Here is a 22,425-nt window from a genome sequence, read left to right on the forward strand (position 1 = left end):
GCCACAGAACACGCTTCTCACCCTGCAGGAGGGACCACCTAAGGATGTGCTCTGCAAATTAGATGCTGGGCCTGGGGCGGGGTCGGGAGTGGATTTTCCGGTGCGGAGCATGAGAAGGGCCTCCTTCTGCCTCCTGCCTTACTGTCTTGGTGTTAAGTAGGATGAGCCTGGTGTGACATTGTCCCACAGGCACAAACCGGAAGCTCTCGGAGCCCTGGGCAGGCTCTGATGGAGAGCCAAGGCCCCACCCCTTCCCTGCCTGGCACCCCCCTACCCCTTACCCAGGCCTGAAGAAGAATGAGAAAGCGACACTTCCTACTGCCTCCCAGCCTGACATGGTCCATGACTCACTTCTGCCCAGACAGTCACAGTGACTGGGGACTCCGTGTGTGTGTGTGTGTGTGTGTGTGTGTGTGTGTGTGTGTGTAACTGTATGGATGCATGGGCACACACACGCTTGTGCTGAGATGAGGGGCAGTCACAGATGAGGACAGTTCACCCTGGGCTGGGGGCTAGGGGTAGGGGGCCTGGGGACAGAAACCCTGCAACCCACCAACAGGGTGGCATTTCTTGGAAGCCTCCTTTTTCATCTAAAAAATTCACCTGGTTTTTTGCATTATTCACGGTCACATACGGCTGCATAAAAATGTCTTAAATGACTTAAAGTTTAATTTTTTTCTGAAATGTTTGCTTACTGTTGACCTTTCTGGAAGTTGAATCTCAAAAATACTTTGGCTTATCCCAGAGACTCTGAGGGCACAAACACTCCAGTGGAAAGATCAAGGGGACCAGTCTAGGGGGGTAAGGATAAGGAGTATAAATCTCCGGGGTAAGGATACGAACAGGGGCTCTTGGGTTTACATCTTGCCAAGTATTAGCCACGTTGACCATAGCTGAATCACTTCAGGTCTCCATGCTTCAGAAACTTGGCCTGTAAGATGGGTGCAATAATAACACCTGTCACCTAGGACTTTCACAAAGATTAAATCCATTAACGTATGCAACGTGCTTAGGACAGCAGCTGACACGATACAGATGTTTGCAATTATTTTTTTGTCGAAGACCAACCCAGAGCCACCAAATCAACTGCAGGGACTGGAATTAGAGATCACTCCTGCCTCCTTCCTGGGATGTGCTTCTGCTCTCGGCCTGTGCTGCACACCCAGCCCCAGGCCTCTGCTCGTGCATTCTGTCTGCAAGGCGCTCAGTCCACCAACGCTCTCCTCTGTCCCAAGCAATGTTCCTGGACTGGCACTCTGTATTACGAAAGACCCTCTAGAGGGGGAGACAGGAACACGCAAACAGCGTGTGGACTGTGTTCAGAACAGAAGGCCCAACATGAATAAATGTCATTCCTTCTTTCAAAGAGTTACTGCTTAGCTACAGGCAGCCAGAGGCAGACAGGGTAAAGCGGGGAGTAGGGTACAGTGTGATTATGATGACATTGTTTATTGGCCTGGAACACTCCTGCCTCGTGTCTACATCAAGTCTCTTCTTTGATGTCACCTCACCTGCAGGGCCTTCTAGAACCCCCTGTATAAAATGACAACACTCTTCTCCAACCTGTCAATCACTCCCCCTGCCTGCTCTATCCATCTTCTTGGCGCTTACCCCACCTGACATATTTGGACGTATTTACTTGTCATCGGTCTGCCCACCAGAATGTGAGCTTCCTGAGGAGGGGACCTCTGTTTTGCTTCCTCCCGAATCCCCCATGCTTGGACTAGAAATTGGTAGGTACTTGGTAGTCCTTAGGGATCTGTTAAATACAGGCACTGTGAGCAAATCACTCTTCAGTGTCTTGCCTTTCCCTTTGGAGAAGCAGGTAATGAAGCCCCACTCTTCCTTGCCACCTGTGGAAACCCTAACTTGAAAAGAGCTAAGACGCAGGGGCGCCTGGCTGGCTCAGGGGTAGAGCACGCGGCTCTTGATCTTGGGGTCGTGAGTTCAAGCTCCAGGTTGGGCATAGGGCCCGCTTAAAAAATAATAATAATAAATTTTATATATATGCATAATATATACATATACATATTGAGGGAGAGAGGTAAAAGAGGGAAACACGATAACTGGATATGCCCTTAATTCACTGAAAAAATTCAGCTGAGACCAAACCCTTGCATGGCTTTGCATTCCCTGCTGTTTAACTAACGAGGAGCTGCGGCCACAAAAAGACCAGGTGCGCCGGCTGCCCGGGCTCTGCGCTGCCGCTGGTTCATCTGGTCCTGGAAGGGATGAACCCAGGCTCTGCCATGTGCCTGTGGGCACACAGCTGGTCTGGGACAGGCACTTCCGTGGTTCACGAGGACTTACCTGAGAGTCCCTAAGGGGGTTGCAGAATCAATCAGGTTGTTTGTGCAAGCTCAGGACCTAGGGAATGAGGAAAGATGGCCATGTAGGAGTCTGGGTTCTGAACCACCGAGCCGAGCAAGAGAACTAGAACGGCAGGTCAGGCTTCAGCTGGGCTGTTTCGGGACCGGGCAAGAGCAGGGTAAGAGGGATGAAGGTGCCCGGCAGGTGCGGTCAGGGCGGCGTGGAAGGCCTCCCATCCGAGCATTCACTCTCCGCAGCACCACTAGAATGTCCTCCCTTGACCTCTGCACCCCAGCTATGGAGGCACTGGATGGCTTCCGCGGAGAGAAAAATTTGGTCGGGGCCAAATTTTCTTCAGCTGAGCACAGGGAAATGCTAGAGGCCTGACCTGTGCGGCAGAGGTCAACATTGCGGTATCGGAGAGATTCACCATCAGACCCAGAATGGCTTCATTCCTGAGTCATGCTTTCCCGCCAACTTAGAGCCCAACCCAGCACTCTGGTATTCTGCACAAGGCTGGCTTCTTAAACGTTGGACAAGTAAGACCTGGAATGTCCCCACTCCCTGCTCATTGAACTCCTACTCACTTGTCAAAACCCAAGCCAAAGTGCCCAACGTAAAACAGTGGCCCCTCCACTACCAAGTTGTGTGTTTCTGGAACTCTTCCCCAATAGGCTGAGCCTCTCAACACTCATGTCGTTGGCTTTTTTGTGACCACATGCCGAAAGCTGAATAAATGAAAACTGACTAGAAGACCCAGTAAAGCAAGGACAGGCCATGCTTCCTGACTCTGAGAATGTGATTACATCTCTCGTTCCTCCCAGATAACCCAAGCATCTGCTCAGCAGAGGGGGGCAGGACGCTCCTGTTTGTCAGGGACCGTTCCATTTCCATGACCTACCTCAACCAGATTGGTATCTCCTTCTGGTTCTCATTCATGCGTCCTCTGCAGGGGGCTGAGGTCAACGGTAACATAATTCCTCCTTCTCCAGCTCCGGATCCCTGGCTCTGTTTAGACACGTTCCTTATACCCTCCAATCGCCCCACAGCTACCAGGCTCATTGGAAACAAAAACCCTTGACACGTGCCAGTCAGCTTTCCAGACAGGTCAGCTTTCCAGACAGCTTTCCAGACAGGTCAGAGAGCCCCTCTTTGGGGGGACTCTTGGGGTGGAATCCATTGGGAAGTGAATGTCACTGCTCCCGTCTGGCAATAGGCCCGCCCTCGCTCGGGCCCTGCACTCTGGAAGGGTCCCTTGGTGCATTCCAGCCTGGGGCAGTGTGAGCACCTGCTCCCTTCCTCAGCAACCCAGGCAAAGTGAGCTTCTTGCTACCCCACTCCCCCAGGGCACAGGGGACAGCTCCCAGGTAAGGCGAAGACCCGGTCCATCTGCAGCCTTCTTCCTGTCGCCCAGCGTCTCAGGGCTCTGGGACACAATTCACTTTGTCAACAGCCTCTCAGCCTTTAGCTTGTCACTCCCTCAACTACCTTCCCTAACCCCCACACTGACCTCTTCCTTTAGGACGATAATAACATCCACGCCTCATGATCAACAGTCAGAGAGGATTTCATAAGTAGTCCACAATCATTTGCTATCTCATTTGATTCCCTTCATCGTGCTTTGAAGGAAGCACAATTCTTTCTGCTTCACAGAACAGAAATTCAAAGCTCTGAGTGACTTCTCCAAGATCACTAATACAGAAGAACTTTGAATCCCTTTCTGTCTAATCCCAAAGCCTGAATGAATTCTTTCCAAACACCCCATCTCTGTACTTTATGGCTTTTTCTGGGGGGAGCCCTGAGGGAGGAAGGAAACATGCAACCTAATCGATCCCCCAGAGCAATGAGGACAATGCTAGAACTCCAAAAAAGGGCAAGAGAGCAAAAGACACACATGTCAAGCTGCACCCTTAGCCCATATCTGCCATTCCTCCTTGCCAAGCCTTTCACCACAGTAGCCATCTGTCAACATCAGCTTCAGAAGGAGGACCCACAGCCCCTGACCTCCCTGGGGAGACTCGGAGCTGTTGGCCTGAAACCCACCGGCCACGATGGCAGGCCAGGGGACAAGGGGCTGGAGGTGTGGGGCAGGGCTCGGCTTGTGCCCCCTGGGTTCAAATTCCAGGTCCACTTCTTCTAGTTGGGAGTCCCTGTGCCTCAGTTTCTCCCTCTGTGAAAAGGCGGGATCGCAGTAGCTGTGGGCGCCATGCAGATGAAAGGAGACCATGCAGCCCGCTCACTTCGGGCTTGAAGCGGGTCCGGAAGGTGGCAGAGCTGCAGAAGCAAGGACACCGGGGGGAGACATACTCTGGCGCCCAGAGTGCCTGCGGGGAGACCTTGAGCCCAAGCGTTGATACTCTGGCTCAGAGGCTTGTCTCTGGGATAGAGCTACCCACAAGGGGCTGTTCTAAGGCTCAGAGTCTGGTAGGGGAAAAGCCCTGCACTTGTAAAGGCTCCAAATCCAATCATTTCTTTCCTTCTCTCCCCTGGAATGTGAAATTTCCCGCAGAAAACATCGAACCTCTGGCTTTGGTTTATTACCGAGAAGAATCCGTGGCTTCGTACAGGCCTGGACACTCAATGAATGTTCCCTTGGTGAGGTGAGGGAGGACAAGCTGGATGGGTGCGGGGTGCTGAGTGGGTGGGGGCCAGCTGAGCAAGAGAGCAGTCGGGGGAGCAGGCAGGGGATGCAGGGTGCCCCTGACTTCGTCGGGTAGTGCTGTGGAAGAGCAGACAGGAGGTAGGGGACTGTCCTCTTGCCTCACTCGGAGAGAAGGGAGGCTTGAGACACCTGCCATTTGTCTGCTTGTCACCATGTGGAAACTGTCTGCCCTTCTCTTTCTAGGCCTGTTTTCTCTGCAGAATGAAACGCTCTGAAAGGTCCCGCCCACTTAGAATTTTCTAGGATGCTCATCAGCCTCTCTTTCAGGGGTGCTCCTGATTGTGCTTAAGGAGGCCTGGTCTTCCTGCCCATGCATAGCTTTCCGCCTGCCTTCTCTACCTCCCACCACTGCACCCTCCTTGTCAGACATGTGGGGTTCAGTTTTCACCAGGGTTTACAAGCAGGATCTGGAAGAGCCAGTCTACAGAAGAAGTCCCAGCACTTGCTGGCTCCCGCCCCAACAGGGAGGGCAAGTGGCTTGGGGCCGGGAGACCTGCCTGACAGGTGTGGCGTGCAGGGCAGCAGGCCTGGGGACTAACACAGCCCAGCCGTCCTTGGCCAGCTGGAGGGCTGGCCGGGGGCCCGGGCTGGCCCTGGCTGTTCTAGTGGGGAGGAGAGGGTGTACCCGTGGCCCGGGAGGAAGTGGAACCTTCTGGGCTTTCCTGACGTCACCTCCCCAGCAGCGACTGATTGGCCCAGGGCTTCCCTCTCCCCGGGGGCAAGGGGGGAGGGGGGAGTCTCTGGGCAGAGTGACCCAATGCCCCAGTCCTCTGTCCGGCTCTGGCACAGGGGAGGGGGCAGGCGAGGCCAGGTTGCCCAACAGACAGATTAAGCATGTGCTTAGGCACTGGCGGTAAAAGGGCATCAACGGTGCTCTGGTTTGATTTGGTTTTTTTAAAGGGCTGATTCCTAGTATTTCAAAAATAGCAAGGAAGTAGTCATCCTGGGAAAAAAATCAGAAGTCTGTTGGACTTCCTCACACTGATTTTAAGGTTTAGAGTGATTTTTATTTTGAGTTAGTATGTAGATGGGTTGCGGGCAGGGGAGGGGGGTACACCTCAACCTCTCAGCTCTCACGGCTGCTTAAAGGTCTTAATCCAGCTCAGGGTAAATCAAGGATCAGAAAAGGGGTGGGAACACCAGGGGGTTGAAACGGGGGGGGGGGGGGCAGCGCGTGACCTCAGCCCATAGCTCTGTCCCCTAGAGGGGGAGGCCCTCCGGAGAGAAGGGAAAGCTGGGCTAGCCCCGCCACTGTGCGCGGAGCGAGGTCTATGTTAGAGCAGACAGGGTCTTGGGAAACTAGGGTGTGGAATGGTGGGGGGAGCAAGGGGTGGGGTCCCGCAGGGCCCCAGAACTAGGTCTGGCAGCCTGAAATTCCAACCACTGGACCAGAGGTGGGATTTTTCTCCCTCTGCTCACTCTGGAAATGGCAAAGCTCTTGGCCAGAAGTGGCCAAAGATGGTGGAGGGGGAGCTGGCCACCCATTTCTTGGAAGGTGGTTCCCAGGATGACAGAGAGGGGCCTCCGGCCTCTTCTCTCACAGACTGCATGTTACTCCCAATCCCAATAGCCTTCTACCCCAACCGCGCACTTGACAGCAAACATTTGCTAAACACCAACTGTGAACCAGGTACTTTCCTTACAGTAGCTGACTGAATGCTCGTACTGCCCCGTGATGTGGTCACTCCATCCCTCTGCTACAGATGATGGCCATTACCCGCTCAGAGCACACGGCTGGCTGGTGGCAGCGTGAGGATGCAAACCCCACTGTCCAGCATGCTTTACTCAATACTAGAGGTCTCACCCCAGCTCCGGGCCTCTGGAGGGCCAAAGCCACAAACTGCCTCCCCCACCCCTCTGGCCAGGCCATGCTGCTCTCAGCTTCTGCCACATGTAGATGTGGGCCCCCCGATACTCATTACAGGCAAGGATACAGACAAGCACCCCAGGCCCGAGAACCAGGACGTGCGACCTAATTAGCAGGCCCAAGCAAAATGAAAATGTGGGGCCCCTTGCTCAAAATTATTAAGAATTTCAAGATGGCAACATCAAAGCATTAAACCATGCCTTTCTAAAATGGGACTTGGCGTCACTGCTCAGGTCCATGCCCATGAGGCCAGTCCTGCCCAGAACCCACGTTATCCCCCCAAACAAACTCCTCCCTTAACTGGGGAAATCATATCGCCAAGTCAAGTGGGTTTCATTTCAAGGGGCCATAAAAGTACAGGCCTTGGAAAGCAGACCCTCCACAGGCCTGGAGGCCCAGCCAGTCACCCCCAGGGACTCACCACCCTAGACTCTTATCTTGCAGGTCACATGACCACGCAACCAGGGATCTGCCCATCAACCCAGAGCGAGTGCTGTCCTAGATGGGGTGAGGCAAGTGACCCCCAAGGACACCTGATGGTCCACGTTATGGAGCGAAGGGGAGAGGGAGCTCTACCTGCATTCCTCTTCTGACTAATTAATCCCAGCACCTCCCCCCTTCACCTGTTCCTCAGTCCTTGCTGGAGACACCCATTCTCCTCACCTGACCAACATTTAGTAAGCATCTAGGCCCTCTGCTGAAGAAGAAAGAAAAATACTACTAATTTCACTCTGGAACAGTCCTGGCCCCTGCTCTATCCATGTCTGTACAGGTGGTAGAGAGGGCTTCTGTCGGATGTGGTAGCAGGTGGGTGTCACCGCCTCTTCCGGCCTGGGAGGAGGCTGAGGCTCACGGTGACACGAAGAAGGTCCCATAGTGACTGAGCAGAGCAAAGAAGTCCCGATGAGTGCTTCAACTCTAGCACAAGCAGCCCCCAAACCTGCTTCCGAGAAGCCCTGTCAGACCCAGGAGAGGGCCCATAGATAGAAAAACACTATACAAAAAGCCCTCCGTCAGTCCCATGCTGGCTTCCTCCCGCTGCACCCAGTTCTGTCCCAGGGGAGTCCCTCCACCTTGTGCTTTCTCTGGCCCAAGCCCTGCTCTGAGTGTTTTGTGGGCTTTGACACATTTAATCCACCCAACAGCACTATGAATTAGGTATAATTCTCATGCCCATTTTCCTGGTGGGGAAACCGAGGGACAGAGAGGTGAAGCAAGTAAGTGGAGGAGTTGGGATACAAATCCAGGCTGTCCGGCTCCAGAATCCATGCTCTTGACTACAACACGGTTCTGAAGGCACCGTGCCTGGATTCAAGTCCTGGCATACCAGCGGCATCACATGCTAGGTTTGTAATCTTGGGCAAGCTACTTAACCTTTCTATGTCTGGATCCTTCTTCTGTAAAATGTGGATAATAATAGCCCCCACTTTGTAGGGTTATCGTGTGGACTAAGCAGGTTAGCGTATGGCAAGCACTTCGAACAGTGCCTGGCACATAGTAAGTGCTATGTAAATGGCGACTCCCAGTTTGACTTTTCGGAGCCCCATGCTGCTTCTCCTGGACGGCTCCTCTCTTGGGGTCTGTCACTCATTAATCACCATGCCCCTTCTGGTATATTCAACTTCTCCTTCTCCACTAGCCCTTCCCTATAGACGTGCTTCTGTCTCAGCATCAGAGAGACTCCTCCCACCTGCCCCCTGGCTGCCAGGTTCTCTGCTTCCCTTCAGAGCCAAGACTCTGGGCAAGCTGGGTCTTCTGCTGCCCTTGCACGGCCCACCATTGCCATCCTGCACATTCTGCGCTGGCCGGGGTCTCCAGCGACCGCCCTGCTGCCTAATCTTCCTCCTTCTCAGCCAACACCCAGCCCTTTCCCCGACTCCATCTTGCAGCATCTTCTTCGGCCGGCGGGACACTACTTCCTGTGGCTGTCCTCCCACCTCTCCCGCTACTCACCTCCTCCCTCAGCCCTGGAAGGTGAGGGTCCCCAGTATTCCATAGACCTGTCATTCTGCCCCCTTTCCCTCAGGGACCTCATCCAAGCTCACACCTCCAATACCGCCCACAAGGAACAAAGCCTCTCTCAACTCCTGCCCAGACCTGTCTACAGACTCCAGACGGGCATGTCCACCTACTCACCTGGCATCTCCCCCTAGCTGGCCCGTGGCACCTCAGGCCAGTGTCCAAAAGGGACCAGACCTCTTACCCTAAACCTGCTTCCATGCTGGATGCCCTGGGCACCCAAGCTGAGGGTTAGCCCTGCCTCCTTCCTCCCTCTGCCTGTCCCTCCTGTACCAGAGCTCCTCTCAGCAGGAGAGCCTGCCTTCTCTCCTCCTAACACCTCTGCACCCCTCCCTACACCACAGCCTCTCCTTACTTCAGCTTCATCACCTCCTGACTGGATCCAGCGATTGCCTTCTAGCTGGTTCCCCAGCCATGGTTCTGTTTCCGGGCTAATCTAGTCCTCACGCTACTGCCAGAAAGATCTTTTCAAACGGCAAATCAGACGGCGTCCCTCTGCTCACATTTTTCAAAGGCCCTTTAAGATTAATTCCAAGCTCCTCAGCTTAGCTCAGGAGGCCTTGCTTGCTGGTCCCGCCTCCCCTCTCCCCACACACCAGAGAAACCAAGCCAACTCTTCGCCCTTCTCTGGTGGAAGCATCATCTCCTGCCTCCTAGCCCCTCTGTCCCCTCTCTCTCCTTCCTTTATAGTCCCAACCTTCTGCAAGGGGTCTTTCTCAGTGCCCCAGATGGGACAGGCCCCGTCTATGCTCCTGTGGCCCCGTGGTCAGAACATGTATTCATCCCCTCCCCCTCCCAGCAGAGGGGTGGAGGCACGGAGGGGAGAAGGCACCTGAGCCAAGCAAGTATAAGGGTAGCACCAACGCCAACATTCACTGAGAGACTTGTCGACTTGCATTATTTGTTTTCACAGAGGGGCTGGGGGCCAAAAGAAGAGGGTTCAACCTTTCAGACAAGCAACAACCTGGGCTCTAGGTGTCTCCAGCAGCCTCTGCCATCCTGAGGCAACAGGAACTCTGCTGCAGAACTTGGCCTCAGTGGGGAGGAGAGAGAGCCCTGGGAAGAAGCCACCGGCAGGTGGGACAGGAGATGAAGAGATAAGGAGGCTGCAGGCTCTGACTCAGTGGCTTCCCAGGGGGAAGGGCTTGACCTGAACCATATGGGATTAAGAAAGTTGGTGCAGGCTGTCAGAGGCCCTCCCTTTCCCCAGGGTGCTGGAGGCAGCAGACGTGGCTGGCAGACACCTGCTGACCCCTTCTGCCTCTGCAGGGGAGGAGCAAGACTGAGCCCAGGTAGGAGTCAGTTATAAGGCACGGGCTGTGCCTGAGGCTGATGAGGATGCCAGCTTCCTGAGCCTTGCTAGGGCTGGCCCTGCCTGCCCCAGCCCCAGCCCTAGCTGAGTTGTCCCGTTCACCCAAGTGGCATGGAGACCCTTCTGGGGCAGGACCAGGCTGACGCCCAAGATGCTGCCTCTGGGCAGCCGGGCTGGCCCGGCAGTTTAATCCCAGGTAAGGGGGGCGCTCCACGGCAGCTCTTGCTCTGGGGTCCCCAGTTCTCCCCCTTTCTGCCCTACCCTGAGAAGCTCCCAGGGGCCTCTCTCTCGCCCATCCCTAAAGCGATCCTAATTCCAGAGGGCTCCCTTGCCCCTAGCTAATTGGGCATGCTGGCAACTCCGTGAGTCAGGAACTGGTGGCCTGGCCCTAGCCAGACAGAGCACTGCGGGCCTACAGCTCCGAGCGGAGCGGACGAACAGGGGCGGGCGGTCGGGTGGGGGGTAGTTTGTAGGAGGTGGTCACGTGACCGTCTGGGCCGAGACCCAGGGGCGCAGAGTTAATTCCTCCGCGTTCACGTGGCCGGCATTCCACAGCTGCCTCTGGCCGGGTGCTGGCCGCCAGCGGCTCCCTGGCGCCCCGGCGCCCCGGCGCCCCCAGCGACCCGAGCCTGTTCTCGGAGGCGGCCGGACTAACCCGGGGCACCCGGATTTCAGAGACCCGCCCCTCACTCCTCGCAACAAAACCCAGGTCTCCCTGGAAGGGTTTGCAGAGGGAGGTGTGGGAGCCAGGGCGGGGGTGGGGGAGGTGCCAGTGCAGCACCTGCAGGCACGAGAGAAGGAGGGAGGCCAGGCAGGGGCGAAGTATTTACTGCTCTCTGCTCTGGTTATCTTGTCTGGGAAATGGGGGCAATAACAGTACCTCCTATGGGTATTTTCCTGTCACGGGAGAGTGATAGCAACAAGCAGCCGTCATAAAAGAGAAATAGTGTATGACAATGCTTGACCCACTGTCAGCTCCAGAGGTTACACTCAATAATGTTCCTCCCCTGCTCTTTCCTTAAGTCACAGGTTCGTGGTCTGTCACCTGGGGAAGCAATTCTGCTGGCTTCACCCAGCTGTCTGTCGTGGGTGCTGGGAGAGGAAGGGGACACAGCTATTGAGGAGAAAGGCTCTGGACACTGCTGTGGATACCTGGGCTTTGTGGTCACTGCCCTGCCTCTCCCCACCCCCATTCCCTCCAGAGAACCCCTCTAAACCTCACTTAAGGAGCCCAACATACCACAGTGATGCAGGTGCACTGTGTGAGGGCCAAAGACACACACACACACTCACACACACATACACACACCCTTTGTCCAGAAGTCTATGAAGGATAACAGCTAATCCCTAGCTGTGGGGTTAGGGGATACCCCAGACCCAGATTGGGGCTCTGACCCAACTCCAGTTCCTTGCCTTGGACCTTCCTTCTTATCCTTGGCTTGTCCCAGGATCTATTCCCAGGGGATACATATTATAAACTTCTTTGTGCATCTAATACTAAAATATACCCCAGATAACTGCCAGCAGTTTTCCCCTTGAGAGAGGAGGACTGAAGGCCTGGAAGTGGAAGGAGACTGACCAGATTTTCACTGAGTATCTTTTCATGCGCTTTGATTATCTTTTTTTTTTTAAACCATGTATATGTAATATCTTTTTTTTTTAAGATTTATTTATCAGAGAGAGAGAACACTAGAGAGAGAGAGAGAGCAAGCACAAATAGGGGGCTGAGCAGAGCGCCTGATGTGGGGCTCGATCCCAGGCCCCTGGGACAATGACCCTAGCTGAAGGCAGACACAACCAAATGAGCCACCCAGGCGTCCCTGTAATATCTTTTAAAAATTAAAATACCCTACCCTTAGCAGAGGGAAATGGTAGAGTCAAGGATTTGGACTTTATCCTGTAGGGCAACAGGGAGCCAAGGGAGGTCTCTAAGCAAAGATGTGACCTCCTCAGATGTGCAAAAGAACTAACTGCTACAGAGCCATGGCTTGAGAAGTGTCTGCAGGCAACAGGAGACCTGCTGGGAGGCAGGGAGACTTCTCTTGAGTCTAGCCTGGACTGGGGGCCCAACCATTGGAGGTCCACATAATGGTGCTCACAGAGAGCTAAGTGTTCCTGGACCAAACCCCAAAACTAAACACAGACTGCATACAGACTGCGCAGTCTCTTATACGGGGAGGATGCACACCTGGGACCCCAACGAGACAGGACAGCCAGGCCAGGCTCAAGAGTTCATTGCCACTTCTTTTCCTCTAAAACAAGCAAGACTAACAGAGAACACAGTGGCCCATGAGGCTGATGTGCCCCAGTGGGGCAACGTGCCTGAGAAATGAGAACCCGCGTTTGCTTCCTGCCCACCTCTCTGTCCAGTCAAAGCTGAGACAGAGGTGGGCTCATTCTTTTTTGGTTTAAGATTTAATTAATTTATTTAGAGAGGGAGAGTCTGAGGCAGGGGGCAGAGGGAGAGAGAGAGACAGACTCCGTGCGCTCAGCGCAGAGCCCCTCTCCTAGGGATTTCTCAACAGCCCCTCCTGTGCACAGCCTTGCTCACGGGCACTGGCCAGGCTCACCCAGAGGCTCTGGAAGATGAAAGAAGGCTGAGGGTCGAGAAGTAAGCTCTGAGCCTGGATTTCCTGGGCTCTAAGGGTTGGAAGTCAGAAGCCTTTTGCATGAAACAACCCAGGAATCAGGGGATAGAGTCCAGGCTCCAGGCTGCCCTGGACTTGAATTACACAACAGGGATGGCCTCGTGTATTTAACCTCTCTGAGCTCAGTTGGCACATCTGTAAAATGGGAGTGATCATGCCTTCCTCCTAGGCTGGCCAAACGCTTGGATGGCCGAGTGTGCATCCACGGAGCACATGGCCCCGCAGGTGGGGTGCCTCTTGTCTCCTTCTGTTCCCTCTTTGTCAGCAGGGAGAGAGGGCCGGGCAGAGCAGGGTGACAGGGAGAGAGGAGAGAAGCCCCCAACTAGCTCAAGGGAAGGCAGGAAGAGTCCTGGTTGATCTTTCTTTCTCCTATTTACTTCTGTACCCAGATGGTTGCTTCTCTGTCTAAATCATCAGAAGTTTCTGATCGGCAAGGGGGGAGGTGGCGTGAAGATCCACATTTTAAAGGTTAAGACTTCACTGGTTCAGATTCCCCTCACGTTTACAGCCGGAAACCTAGAAACTTCTGAACATCCCCATCCCCAAGTGAAATGGCTACAAGAGACCAAGGGACAAATGCTTGTTCCTAGTCCCCCAAGAGTTAGTGAAAACACTGAGCCCTCCCCCGCCAGGCGCTCACACTCCTTCTCATCATCACCTTTTCTCATACACTGTTGCAGTTAAGCCAAGTGTCCTTTTTTTTTTTTTTTAATAGAAAATGTCCTTTAGAGCTGTTCTGTAACAGGGACCTAGTCCAGGTTCTGCCACTGCGTGACCGTAGGCAATTTACTCCCCCTTTCCATGCCTTGGCAGCCTCAACTTCACGAGGTGGACGGACTAGACCTAAGTTCTGATCTCAGGTTCTGTGGCTGGGCTTTAGATGTGCACAGACTCCTTTAAAAATCGAGTAACACTGGTGGCATCGCAGAAGGGAACTGGGTGGCTGAGGGGCCAATGGCACCAAAAAGTCTTTACAGTGCTCTATTCCCCTTTGCACCTTCTGAATTTTGAAGCAAAGAGATGTTTATCTATTAAAAGAAATACATAAAATTGATATTAAAAAGGAAAGAAAATGTATGCAAATCCATGTGTTTGAGGGCACCTGCACTTTCTGGGGAAGGATCCATAATGTTTATCCGATTTTTCTACCGCGTCTCTGATCTCAGAAAGGTTTAGAAAGCACTTCACTAGATGACCGTAGGGGCATTTCCAGTTCTCGTTTCCTTGATTTGATCAAGTCTGAGAGAAAACAAAAGTGAATTTCAGTAGTCATTATATCAGCAGGCTGGGCTGGACGCACGTGAAAATTCACCCACGAATCTTACACTTGGTAACGTGGGCATGCACGCCCATGGGAGCAGAGTGGGTTCATATGCTAATACGGGACACAGTGGCCCTCTCCTATGGTGTAGTCTTCAGAGATCAAGGTCAAAAAATGACCCCCATCTGCCCATTTTCTCAAAACTCTCCTTGCCTGATCCCGGTGCCACTAAAAGAAATATCCAGCTTGGATTAGTTGTACAAACAATACATATAAGTAAATACAATATAGATTATTAAATGTTGGCCACCTCGGGTCTGTGGGGGAAGGGACTGAGATGGATGGGAAATGGAGGACTTGGGGAGATCCATCCAGGGGCGATGAAGAAACCTAGGGTCATCCAGAGATCTCCGTCTGAATCTCTGAATCCATAAGCATCCTCACCTACAGAAGAAGAAAATGCTTCCTAGGCGTGCAATGTGGAAAGCCTTGGGGAAGGGGGAATCTAGCTTGGGGATCAAAGCAAGAGCGGTTAAGACAACCAGACTAGCGGCTGAATGGGTCAGAGCAGAGAGAAAGGTCACAGGGTTCCAAAAAAGAGAAGGGAGAGCCGCCATTTAACAAATGGCCCCCGGCTATGGTAAACTTTAATTAACTGTGCCATTATAATTCACTTCCAGCCTGAGTTCCACCCAACCCTCGCTCTCCCTCCCACTCCCTCCCTCCTCTCCCCCAGGCCTCATCAACGCAGCCTTCCTCAGTGAAACCAAACCGGCCGCCTTTGCTGGATGCCTCATTATTACAGCTACTGGTCTCCCGCTAATAATGCACCCAGCAACAAGAAGGGCTGTTCTCAGCTTCTTTTTTTTTTTTTTTAATATATATATATTTTTTAAGATTTTATTTATTTATTTGACAGAGATAGAGACAGCCAGAGAGAGAGGGAACACAAGCAGGGGGAGTGGGAGAGGAAGAAGCAGGCTCAAAGCAGAGGAGCCTGATGTGGGACTCGATCCCGCAACGCTGGGATCACGCCCTGAGCCGAAGGCAGACGCCTAACCGCCGTGCCACCCAGGCGCCCCTGTTCTCAGCTTCTAATGACAGGCCCCTTCCCTACCTCTTGTGCACTAACGCAAGGGTCTTGTAATCCTAAAAGTTCCTGAACACAACACCACAGCAATGAAGACACGGTGGCAGGCCGCCAGCCGCGGAGGGGCCCCCAGAGACAGGTAACAGGACCGACTCCCACCCCCACCCGGAGCCACCGGACTGGATTCACAGGGTCGGCATCCGGACAGGTAATCCACACATCGAAGTTCACATGCGCAGTTCCGTGCTGTGGCGGCACCCAGGCTCCTTCGTTCAGTGGTGGTTAAATTACACCCGTGACACTCTATCTCTGTATTCTCGGGCTGCTGAGCTTTACCCATTTTCAGAGTGTGTGTGCTGGGAGTGGGGGTTGGGAGCACCTCAGAGGATCTTCCAGGCGAAACATGCTTGGTTTTTATTAATGAGCTTATGAGAAAAGCCATCCCAGACCTTTAAGTGAAATGCGTGATTGGTAGCCAGGCAAGGATGGGTTTTAGAATTAACTCTTCCTACAGTCTGCTATGCATTATCACCCCCAAGTTAATTACCCCTGAGGATGAAAATAGGTTTCATGACTCATAAGCACCAATACAACACTTGGCAGCCGATGAAAATGCACGGACACATTTGCAGGAAGCTGACACGCATATCTATTTATATGTGGGGAGATTCTTAAAGAGGTGAGACAGGCACCTCCCATGTACCAGGATTAAGAGGCTGCAGCAGATCCATCAATTGCCAGTTATCCACACCCCCAAAACACGCACACACACACAATCATGGTTTCCACTTCTTCAATGATGGTGGTGGCGAAGCAGGAACAGAAACTAAAAGGGTGTTATTAACAGCGAGTCCCAACACCAACCCAACCTCCACACCGGTGTTCTGGGCTAACCAGTGATTTGCTTTTCCCCAAACATGCCTGCACCCATACCCACCTCCCTACCCTCCTGTTCCTGCGCCCTCTTTGATGGGAGCAGGGTGAGGCACCAAGTCTCTCCCCTTATTTGCTTAATCCTCACCTGGATGGGGACTGTCCTGGCCCGGCATGCACCCGTCCTGGGAGTCCAGGTGTGACCAGGAATGAATTTCAGATCGGTTTTGTTTTGCTACCTACCTCCTGTTTTCTGCTCTCTTCCACTTGCCTCGCACAAGGTACAAGGTCCAAGCCAGGTTTGTTTGCCTTGCCCTAGCTCTGGGAGAGCTCCAGTCTGGTCTCAGCCAAGGGGGCTCAAGGCTCTAAAGGACTATTCCAGTCCTGGTCCCCTTCCCTACCCCTCTGGACCTCACAAATGCCGCCAAAAAGTTGATTGGACAAATACTTGAATTTCCTCACCGGTGGGAAATGGGTTTTATCTGGTGTCATAAGTGACCTTTGCCTCAGGAACTGGGTTTGGCTTTTTCCTCTCTTCCCCCATTCCCCACAATCATCTTCCGACCAGCGAAGTGTCCTGCCTTAAGAAATACTTATCATAAAGGAGTGGGGGGGGGGTGAGTGATGAATGAGGTGGCACTGCTTTTCCAATGCATCAGCTGGAAGCTGCTGGCAACTCTCCTGGCTCAGTACATGCATTTGTTTCCCTGGTGCCCACACCCCGCCTGCCTCCACTGACAGCTCCCAGCTCTGTGGCATTTTTTGCTTTATATGTGCAGTAAGTGTTATTTCTGCCACATCCAAGAGGCAAAGCATCCTAGTTTTTTTGTTTTTTGTTTTTCCCACTTGCACAAGTCACAGCTGCACTGGGGATCAGCACATACTGGAGGCCACAGGGCGAGTTCCTGACAATGCCATTTGCAGCTGGGGCGCTCATCGGGAAAATAAGAAATGCAGAAGAGTAAACAGAAATTGCTTAGTCAGCAACTGTCCCGCCCCAAGAGGTGAATGTAAATAGCCTGGTACGGGGCGGGGGAGTGGGGGTGGGGGAGCAGTCAGCCAGCCCAGGGCCTTCTACAGATGCCACCTCCTCAAAGGGTTTGCAAAGGCACCAGCATTTGTGTTCTATGTTGGTAGGGAAGGTGTCCCCTGTGTTGGAACTATGTGGCCTTCGCTCTAGAAAAACATACTTGCTGACTCGGGGCAGAATTAATATCAATTGAATTTATTACAAGTTACTAAGCTCCAAGGCACATTACAGTGTTCTGTTAACTACAGAAATGTATAAAGGACAAACAGAGCAGATTCCCCATGTCTAGCATTTCGCTCTACTGTTCAAAAGCATCCGTGCATCAATAAAGCAAAAACAAAACAACACGTGAAGATCCAACACATTCAGGTCAGTAGAAACAAACCAAAACATTTTCCCTCACAAACTTGCAACAAAAAACACCCCGCCCCCCCAACACCCCCCCCTTACCATTTTGCAAACAAAACAGAAAAACAAACAAAACAGAACAAAATGGAACAAAATAAAGTGAAGACTTCAACTCTTGGGGCTGTTTAGAAAGAAGCTTTCAACATTTTATAGCATCTTTTTTTTTTTTTTAGGCAGCAACACTGGCCTTGGCAAAAAAAAAAAAAAAGTCATTTTCTTTTGTGTTTTCTTTTCCTTTCAGAGAGTGCATAACATTTACAAAAATACACACCAGCAGCAGTCGTTGCTAAGGGCTATTAATTCTGTACCTAGGCAAACACTCTGCCACCAAATAAATGCTAACGAAATGATGCAAATGACCCAATCAATATTATACTGCTTAACACAAACCAGCTTATCCTTCAAATGAAGAAGTTACATACCTTTTGTTTCAAAATATAGAAACATACGACGAAAATAATGTCTATACATAAGACTAACTTTTTGCAGTTTGTTATATTCACAATTCTACATCTTGAGGGGGAGGGGAGGGAGGGTCGCTGTGGGTGGGGGTGGGGCCCTCTGGATCGGAGAGGAGCTGGTCAGGGGCAGAGACGGTGGCTGTCTCCTGGTTCAAGGGTCTCTCTCCTTTTTCACTTTAACATCTCCAGCTAAGATCGTCGCGATTTCGCCCTGCATGAAGGCCCAAGGTACATTCGACCCAACCAGGGGGCATTTCTCTCCGCTGGGGCAGTACACCTCGCCGGTGGCCCCCTGGGCCTTGATACTCTCTCTAGAGCAAGGGAAACAGAATTTGTGGCTGGGGACGGATGGGCACTGAACGAAATGCGTGTCCTCCAAACGTTCGTGGCAAATGGTACAGCAGAGGGGCCCGCTGTTGGCCATAGGGGAATCCGGAATGTTTTGGGGGTGCACTTGGTCCATGCCCGGGTGGGTGCTAGGCGGCGGGGGCGCCACCTGTAAATTCAGGTCCCCGTTCCGTGATGCCAAGCGGCGCTGCCCGGGCACTGAGGCCGGTGACACCGGACTGCTGCTGTTGCGCCTCGCGGACGCAGTGGTGGAGTGCACGGAACTGCCGTCCTTGGGCGAGTGCGCCGTGCCCAGTGTGTCTGCCACCGACATGAGGGCGGCCATGGGGGACGGACCGTTCTGAGGGGCTGACTCGGGCGGGGTGGTCCGGTTGGAATGGGGTCCCAGGGGCGGAGGCGGCGGGGGCGGACCCCCGGCGGCATGCCCTGGCGCCGCAAAGCCCCCGGCCGACATGGTGAGCTTTAGTGCCTCGCTCTGGTTCGCCATCCACTGCTGCCTCTGCTGCTCCTCGCCCAGTTTGAGGGCGCCCTCGGCGGAGTCCGGGGGCTCGGGGGACGCCTTCCTCTTGCGAAGACTGGCGGCTGTGCCCCGGCCCGAAGGGGTGGCGGGCGGCAGGGCCCCGGTGCCCGGGGGGGCGCTGGGGGCGCGGCTTAGACTCACCAGCGCCGTGGGCAACATGGGGCAGCTGGCGTCCAGGTAGGGCTGGGGCAGCATGTCGGCGCCGGGCACGCCCTCCTTGAAGAAGCGCACGGCCTCGGGCAGCAGGTCTCCAAGGAGGCGCCAGTCCCCAGAGCCGTGCTTCTTCTCGTACTCCAGATACTTGAAGCCGGAGGAGAGACCCCGGCCGAAGTCCTTCATACAGTCCTGGTACATCTGCTTGGCCACACCAGATGCGCTGGAGTACACGTTGCCTGAGCCCGTGGGGTACTCAATGAACAGCTTCAACTCGTAGTCCATGCCGGGCTTGGAGACAGCATCGAAGGCGAAGACGCGGCCCAGCAGCGAGTGGTCCTTCTTGAAACGCACCTCGTAGGGCGTGCAGCCAGCCAGCGTGAGCAGCGTGTCGCGGACCATCTTGGGCTTGTTGGCCCACTCCTCCGCGCGGTTGCGCAGGCTCTCACTCAGCTCGGCCAGGGCCTCGGCGTTCCGCTGCTTCTCCTTCAACTCGCGCTCCTGGTCTGTGCTCGAGACCGAGCCGGGCCTTTTGCCGCCAGCACCCACTCCCACCTCCGCCACTGACGACGAGGTCGAAGACGACGCAGAGGACGACGCGGTTGATACGCCCGGGGCGCCCCCAAGACAAGCGGGGCCCCCGGGTGCCCCTGGGGGCGCGGGCGTCGGGGGCCCACGGCTGCCCAGGCCGTGGGGCGGCGGTGGGGGCAGCACGGCGGCACTGGCCGGGCCGTTAAGTAGCGTCTGCGGCAGCAGGTTGGGGGGCACCGTGAGCTGGGGGCCTCCACCACCCCCCGGGTTGGGCAGCCCCGTCACTAGCCCACCGTGCGTCCCGCGCCGAGACGCCACCGACGCCGCGGCTGAAGATGAGTTGGGGCTCTGGCGGTTCAGCTCCGGGGGTCCCTCCTCCGGTGTCGGCTTGGGGAAGCCATTGGGGCCCCCCAGGCCGTTGGGTAGCCGCGCGGCGTGGCTGCTGCTTCCCAGGCTCACCGGCGGTGGCGGGTACTCGAAGCGGCTGCGCTGCTCCACCGCGGCGGCGGCAGCGGCGGCAGCAGCGGCGGCAGCGCTCAGGCCATAGCGTTCCAGGCCGGACGGGGCCGCCAGCACAGCAGGCTTGCTGGAACCATCGACGTGGTTGAGCTGTTGTTGCTGCTGCTGCTGCTGCTGTTGCTGCTGCTGCTGTTGTTGCTGCTGCTGTGCGGCGGCGGCTGCCGCCGCTGCAGCAGCCGCCGCCTCCTTAGCCGACAGGGCCACCGTCTTGACCCCGACGGGCGGCGGCGGCCCGGGGGAGCGGCCGTCTTGAAAGCAGCCGTGCGCCCGCTTCAGCTGGCGCGCGGTCTCGATCACGAACTCGATGCGATCGGCGCCCTCGTAGTTGACGCAACCGCGGCATACGGGTTCCGAGAAGTCCCAGATCATGGCCCAGGGCATGCGGGGCAGGTCGCACAGGTAGCAAGACTGTCTCCGGGACGAGGACACCTGCGCCGCCGACATGATGCCGGCCCTGGGGAAGGTAGGCCCCCGCCCAGGCTGTCTCCGCGGCGCCTTCTCCTCCGGGAGGACTGGCCGGCTGGGGAGGGAGTCCGGCTGCGGGGGAGGAAGGGGGGGCGAGAAAGTTCTGCCCCAGGGGCTGGAGGGAGCGCGAGTCTCCACCGCCGGCGCAGCGCCTCTCCGCGGGGGCTCCACCGCCGGGGCAGCGGACGAGTTCAGCCCGCTCCTCGCCCCCACCTCCTACTGCGGCTGTGTCGTCGGGAAGGGAGCTCAGGCGCCTTCTTCCTGGTGCTGCGGACCTGGGCTGGAAGCTCCGGGCCCGAGGGGAGGGGGCGAGGGTGCCGGGTGCTGGCCGCCGTTGGCTCTTGGCCCCCTCCCCGAAGTGGCTGGTGCTTGGAAGCTCGAAAGGGGCTGTCTCTTCCTCTCCCCTGGGGGGCCCCCCTACGAGCTGCGTCCTCTCCCCGCCAGGCTCCCTGGGGCGAAGGCTAGAGGGTTCAGTGCCACCCGGTGCCCGGGTCCAATCTTGCTGAAGTCGCCGCTTCCCCGGAGGGCCGGGGGTTGGGAGGGGGTGGCAGCCGAGAGGAGCTTCTGCCCTCCGCAGCGTCGGCCGTTCCGCTGGCGGCGGCTGGGTTTGCACGGCCGGAGGGAGCCGCCGCGACCACTGCTTCCAGGACGCACGAGAGCAGAGCAGAGGAGCGCACGCACGCAGGCTCCCGCCGCCCCCAGGCCTGGCCGGCGCCCGGGCCCGCGGCTGGCGGCGCTCACGTTGGCTGCAGGGCGCTCGCGCGGCGCCTCGGCCCGGGTCGCATCCCTTCCCGCTCGCACTCGCCCGGAATGTGGGGTTGTGATTGTTACTCTACGTTCCGGAGGCGCGTCTCGGCGCTCCCGTTCGCGCTGCGGCTCGCGCTGTCCCCGGCTTGGCCGCGCGGGATGCCGCCCGGGCGGAGCGCTGACGTCACCGCCATGCTCTGCACCAGTTCTCCCCCCTCCCTCCCCTTTACACTTCCTCTGTCTGTGGAGCCCACTTGTTGCTCGGGAAAGGCGCATGCGCGGCAGGGCGCCCAGATTCCTCCCAGTCGGCCCCGCCTCCGCGCCTCCGCCTTCCCCTCCCCCCTCACCGTGTGTGTACAACAGCTGAGGCCCGGCGAGCTAATGCTGGACGTCCTGGGCTGGGGGGTGGAAATTAAACAGACGATGACCTTTCCTTTCCCCGCCCGGTTTTCCCAAGTAAAAACGCATTTAAAAACCACAAGCGTCATTTCCGATCCCGCTCCCCACCCCACCCCAAGCAGTACATTTAAACGTCCAGTTTCAAGATTTTCGTTGCTAATTTCATAGAGGGAATTACTCATTTCATCTGTAATCAAACCTCCTCCCCACCTGCCCCCCCGCCCCCCGGTATGGATGTTGCATTCATTGCTACCACTGATGCCAAAGCACCTGCAAAATTAGCTGTTTTCCATTTGCCCAGAGACTGCCTTTTCGGTTTGTTTTTGTGCTCTGGTCTAGGAACCTGAGTTTCAACGACAGAGCTAAATGAATTCAGGGTGAGCTACTCCTCCCCCCAGTCGCACTCTAAAAATTTTGGCTGCATGTCTAAAGAAGCTACGAGCACCCGGAGGCCTTTAAGGAAAAACAGTCTACTGGCTGCGCACAGCTGCAGTTGGGGGCAGGGAGAGGGAGAAGATGCTGGAGAGGCCAAACAGGTGAGTGGTTTTTCCGGGTTTGATAAAAGAAGGTGGGGCAGCATTTAATGATATTGCTATCTCTTTATAAAGCTGGGTAGCAGCTTTCAAAAATTCTTCCTCACGTGCTGTGATTTCATTCCGTGGTGCCCCAGAAGGCTGAGCAAGGCCATGATTTCTTTTCCGTTAGGGGACCAAAGCTCATCATATTGCTTATGGTGGAACAGATACGCTGGTCATAGCTGTAGTAACAGCAGTTCGACTGATTCTTGTATGTACTGGGTCTG

The 22,425-nt window shown here is 55.2% G+C and overlaps 1 protein-coding gene and 1 long non-coding RNA gene across 2 annotated transcripts; both read right to left on the bottom strand.

Annotated features, from left to right (window-relative positions):
- Positions 1 to 575: 575 nt before the first annotated feature.
- LOC117795981 lies at positions 576 to 16,507 on the bottom strand. The gene is made up of 3 exons (XR_004620188.1): positions 16,191 to 16,507; positions 2,311 to 2,367; positions 576 to 931 (listed from the first exon to the last, which is right to left on the bottom strand). It is a non-coding gene; the product is annotated as an uncharacterized LOC117795981 (long non-coding RNA).
- Positions 16,508 to 17,251: 744 nt separating this feature from the next.
- On the bottom strand, positions 17,252 to 20,489 carry IRF2BPL (interferon regulatory factor 2 binding protein like). Its single transcript, XM_034642474.1, has one exon. The coding sequence runs from the start codon at positions 20,454 to 20,456 to the stop codon at positions 18,093 to 18,095; it is 2,364 nt and encodes a 787-aa protein (XP_034498365.1). The 5' UTR covers positions 20,457 to 20,489; the 3' UTR covers positions 17,252 to 18,092.
- Positions 20,490 to 22,425: the final 1,936 nt, after the last annotated feature.

This window comes from Ailuropoda melanoleuca, chromosome 14, assembly GCF_002007445.2.
Source record: "Ailuropoda melanoleuca isolate Jingjing chromosome 14, ASM200744v2, whole genome shotgun sequence".
Classification (NCBI taxonomy): domain Eukaryota; kingdom Metazoa; phylum Chordata; class Mammalia; order Carnivora; family Ursidae; genus Ailuropoda; species Ailuropoda melanoleuca.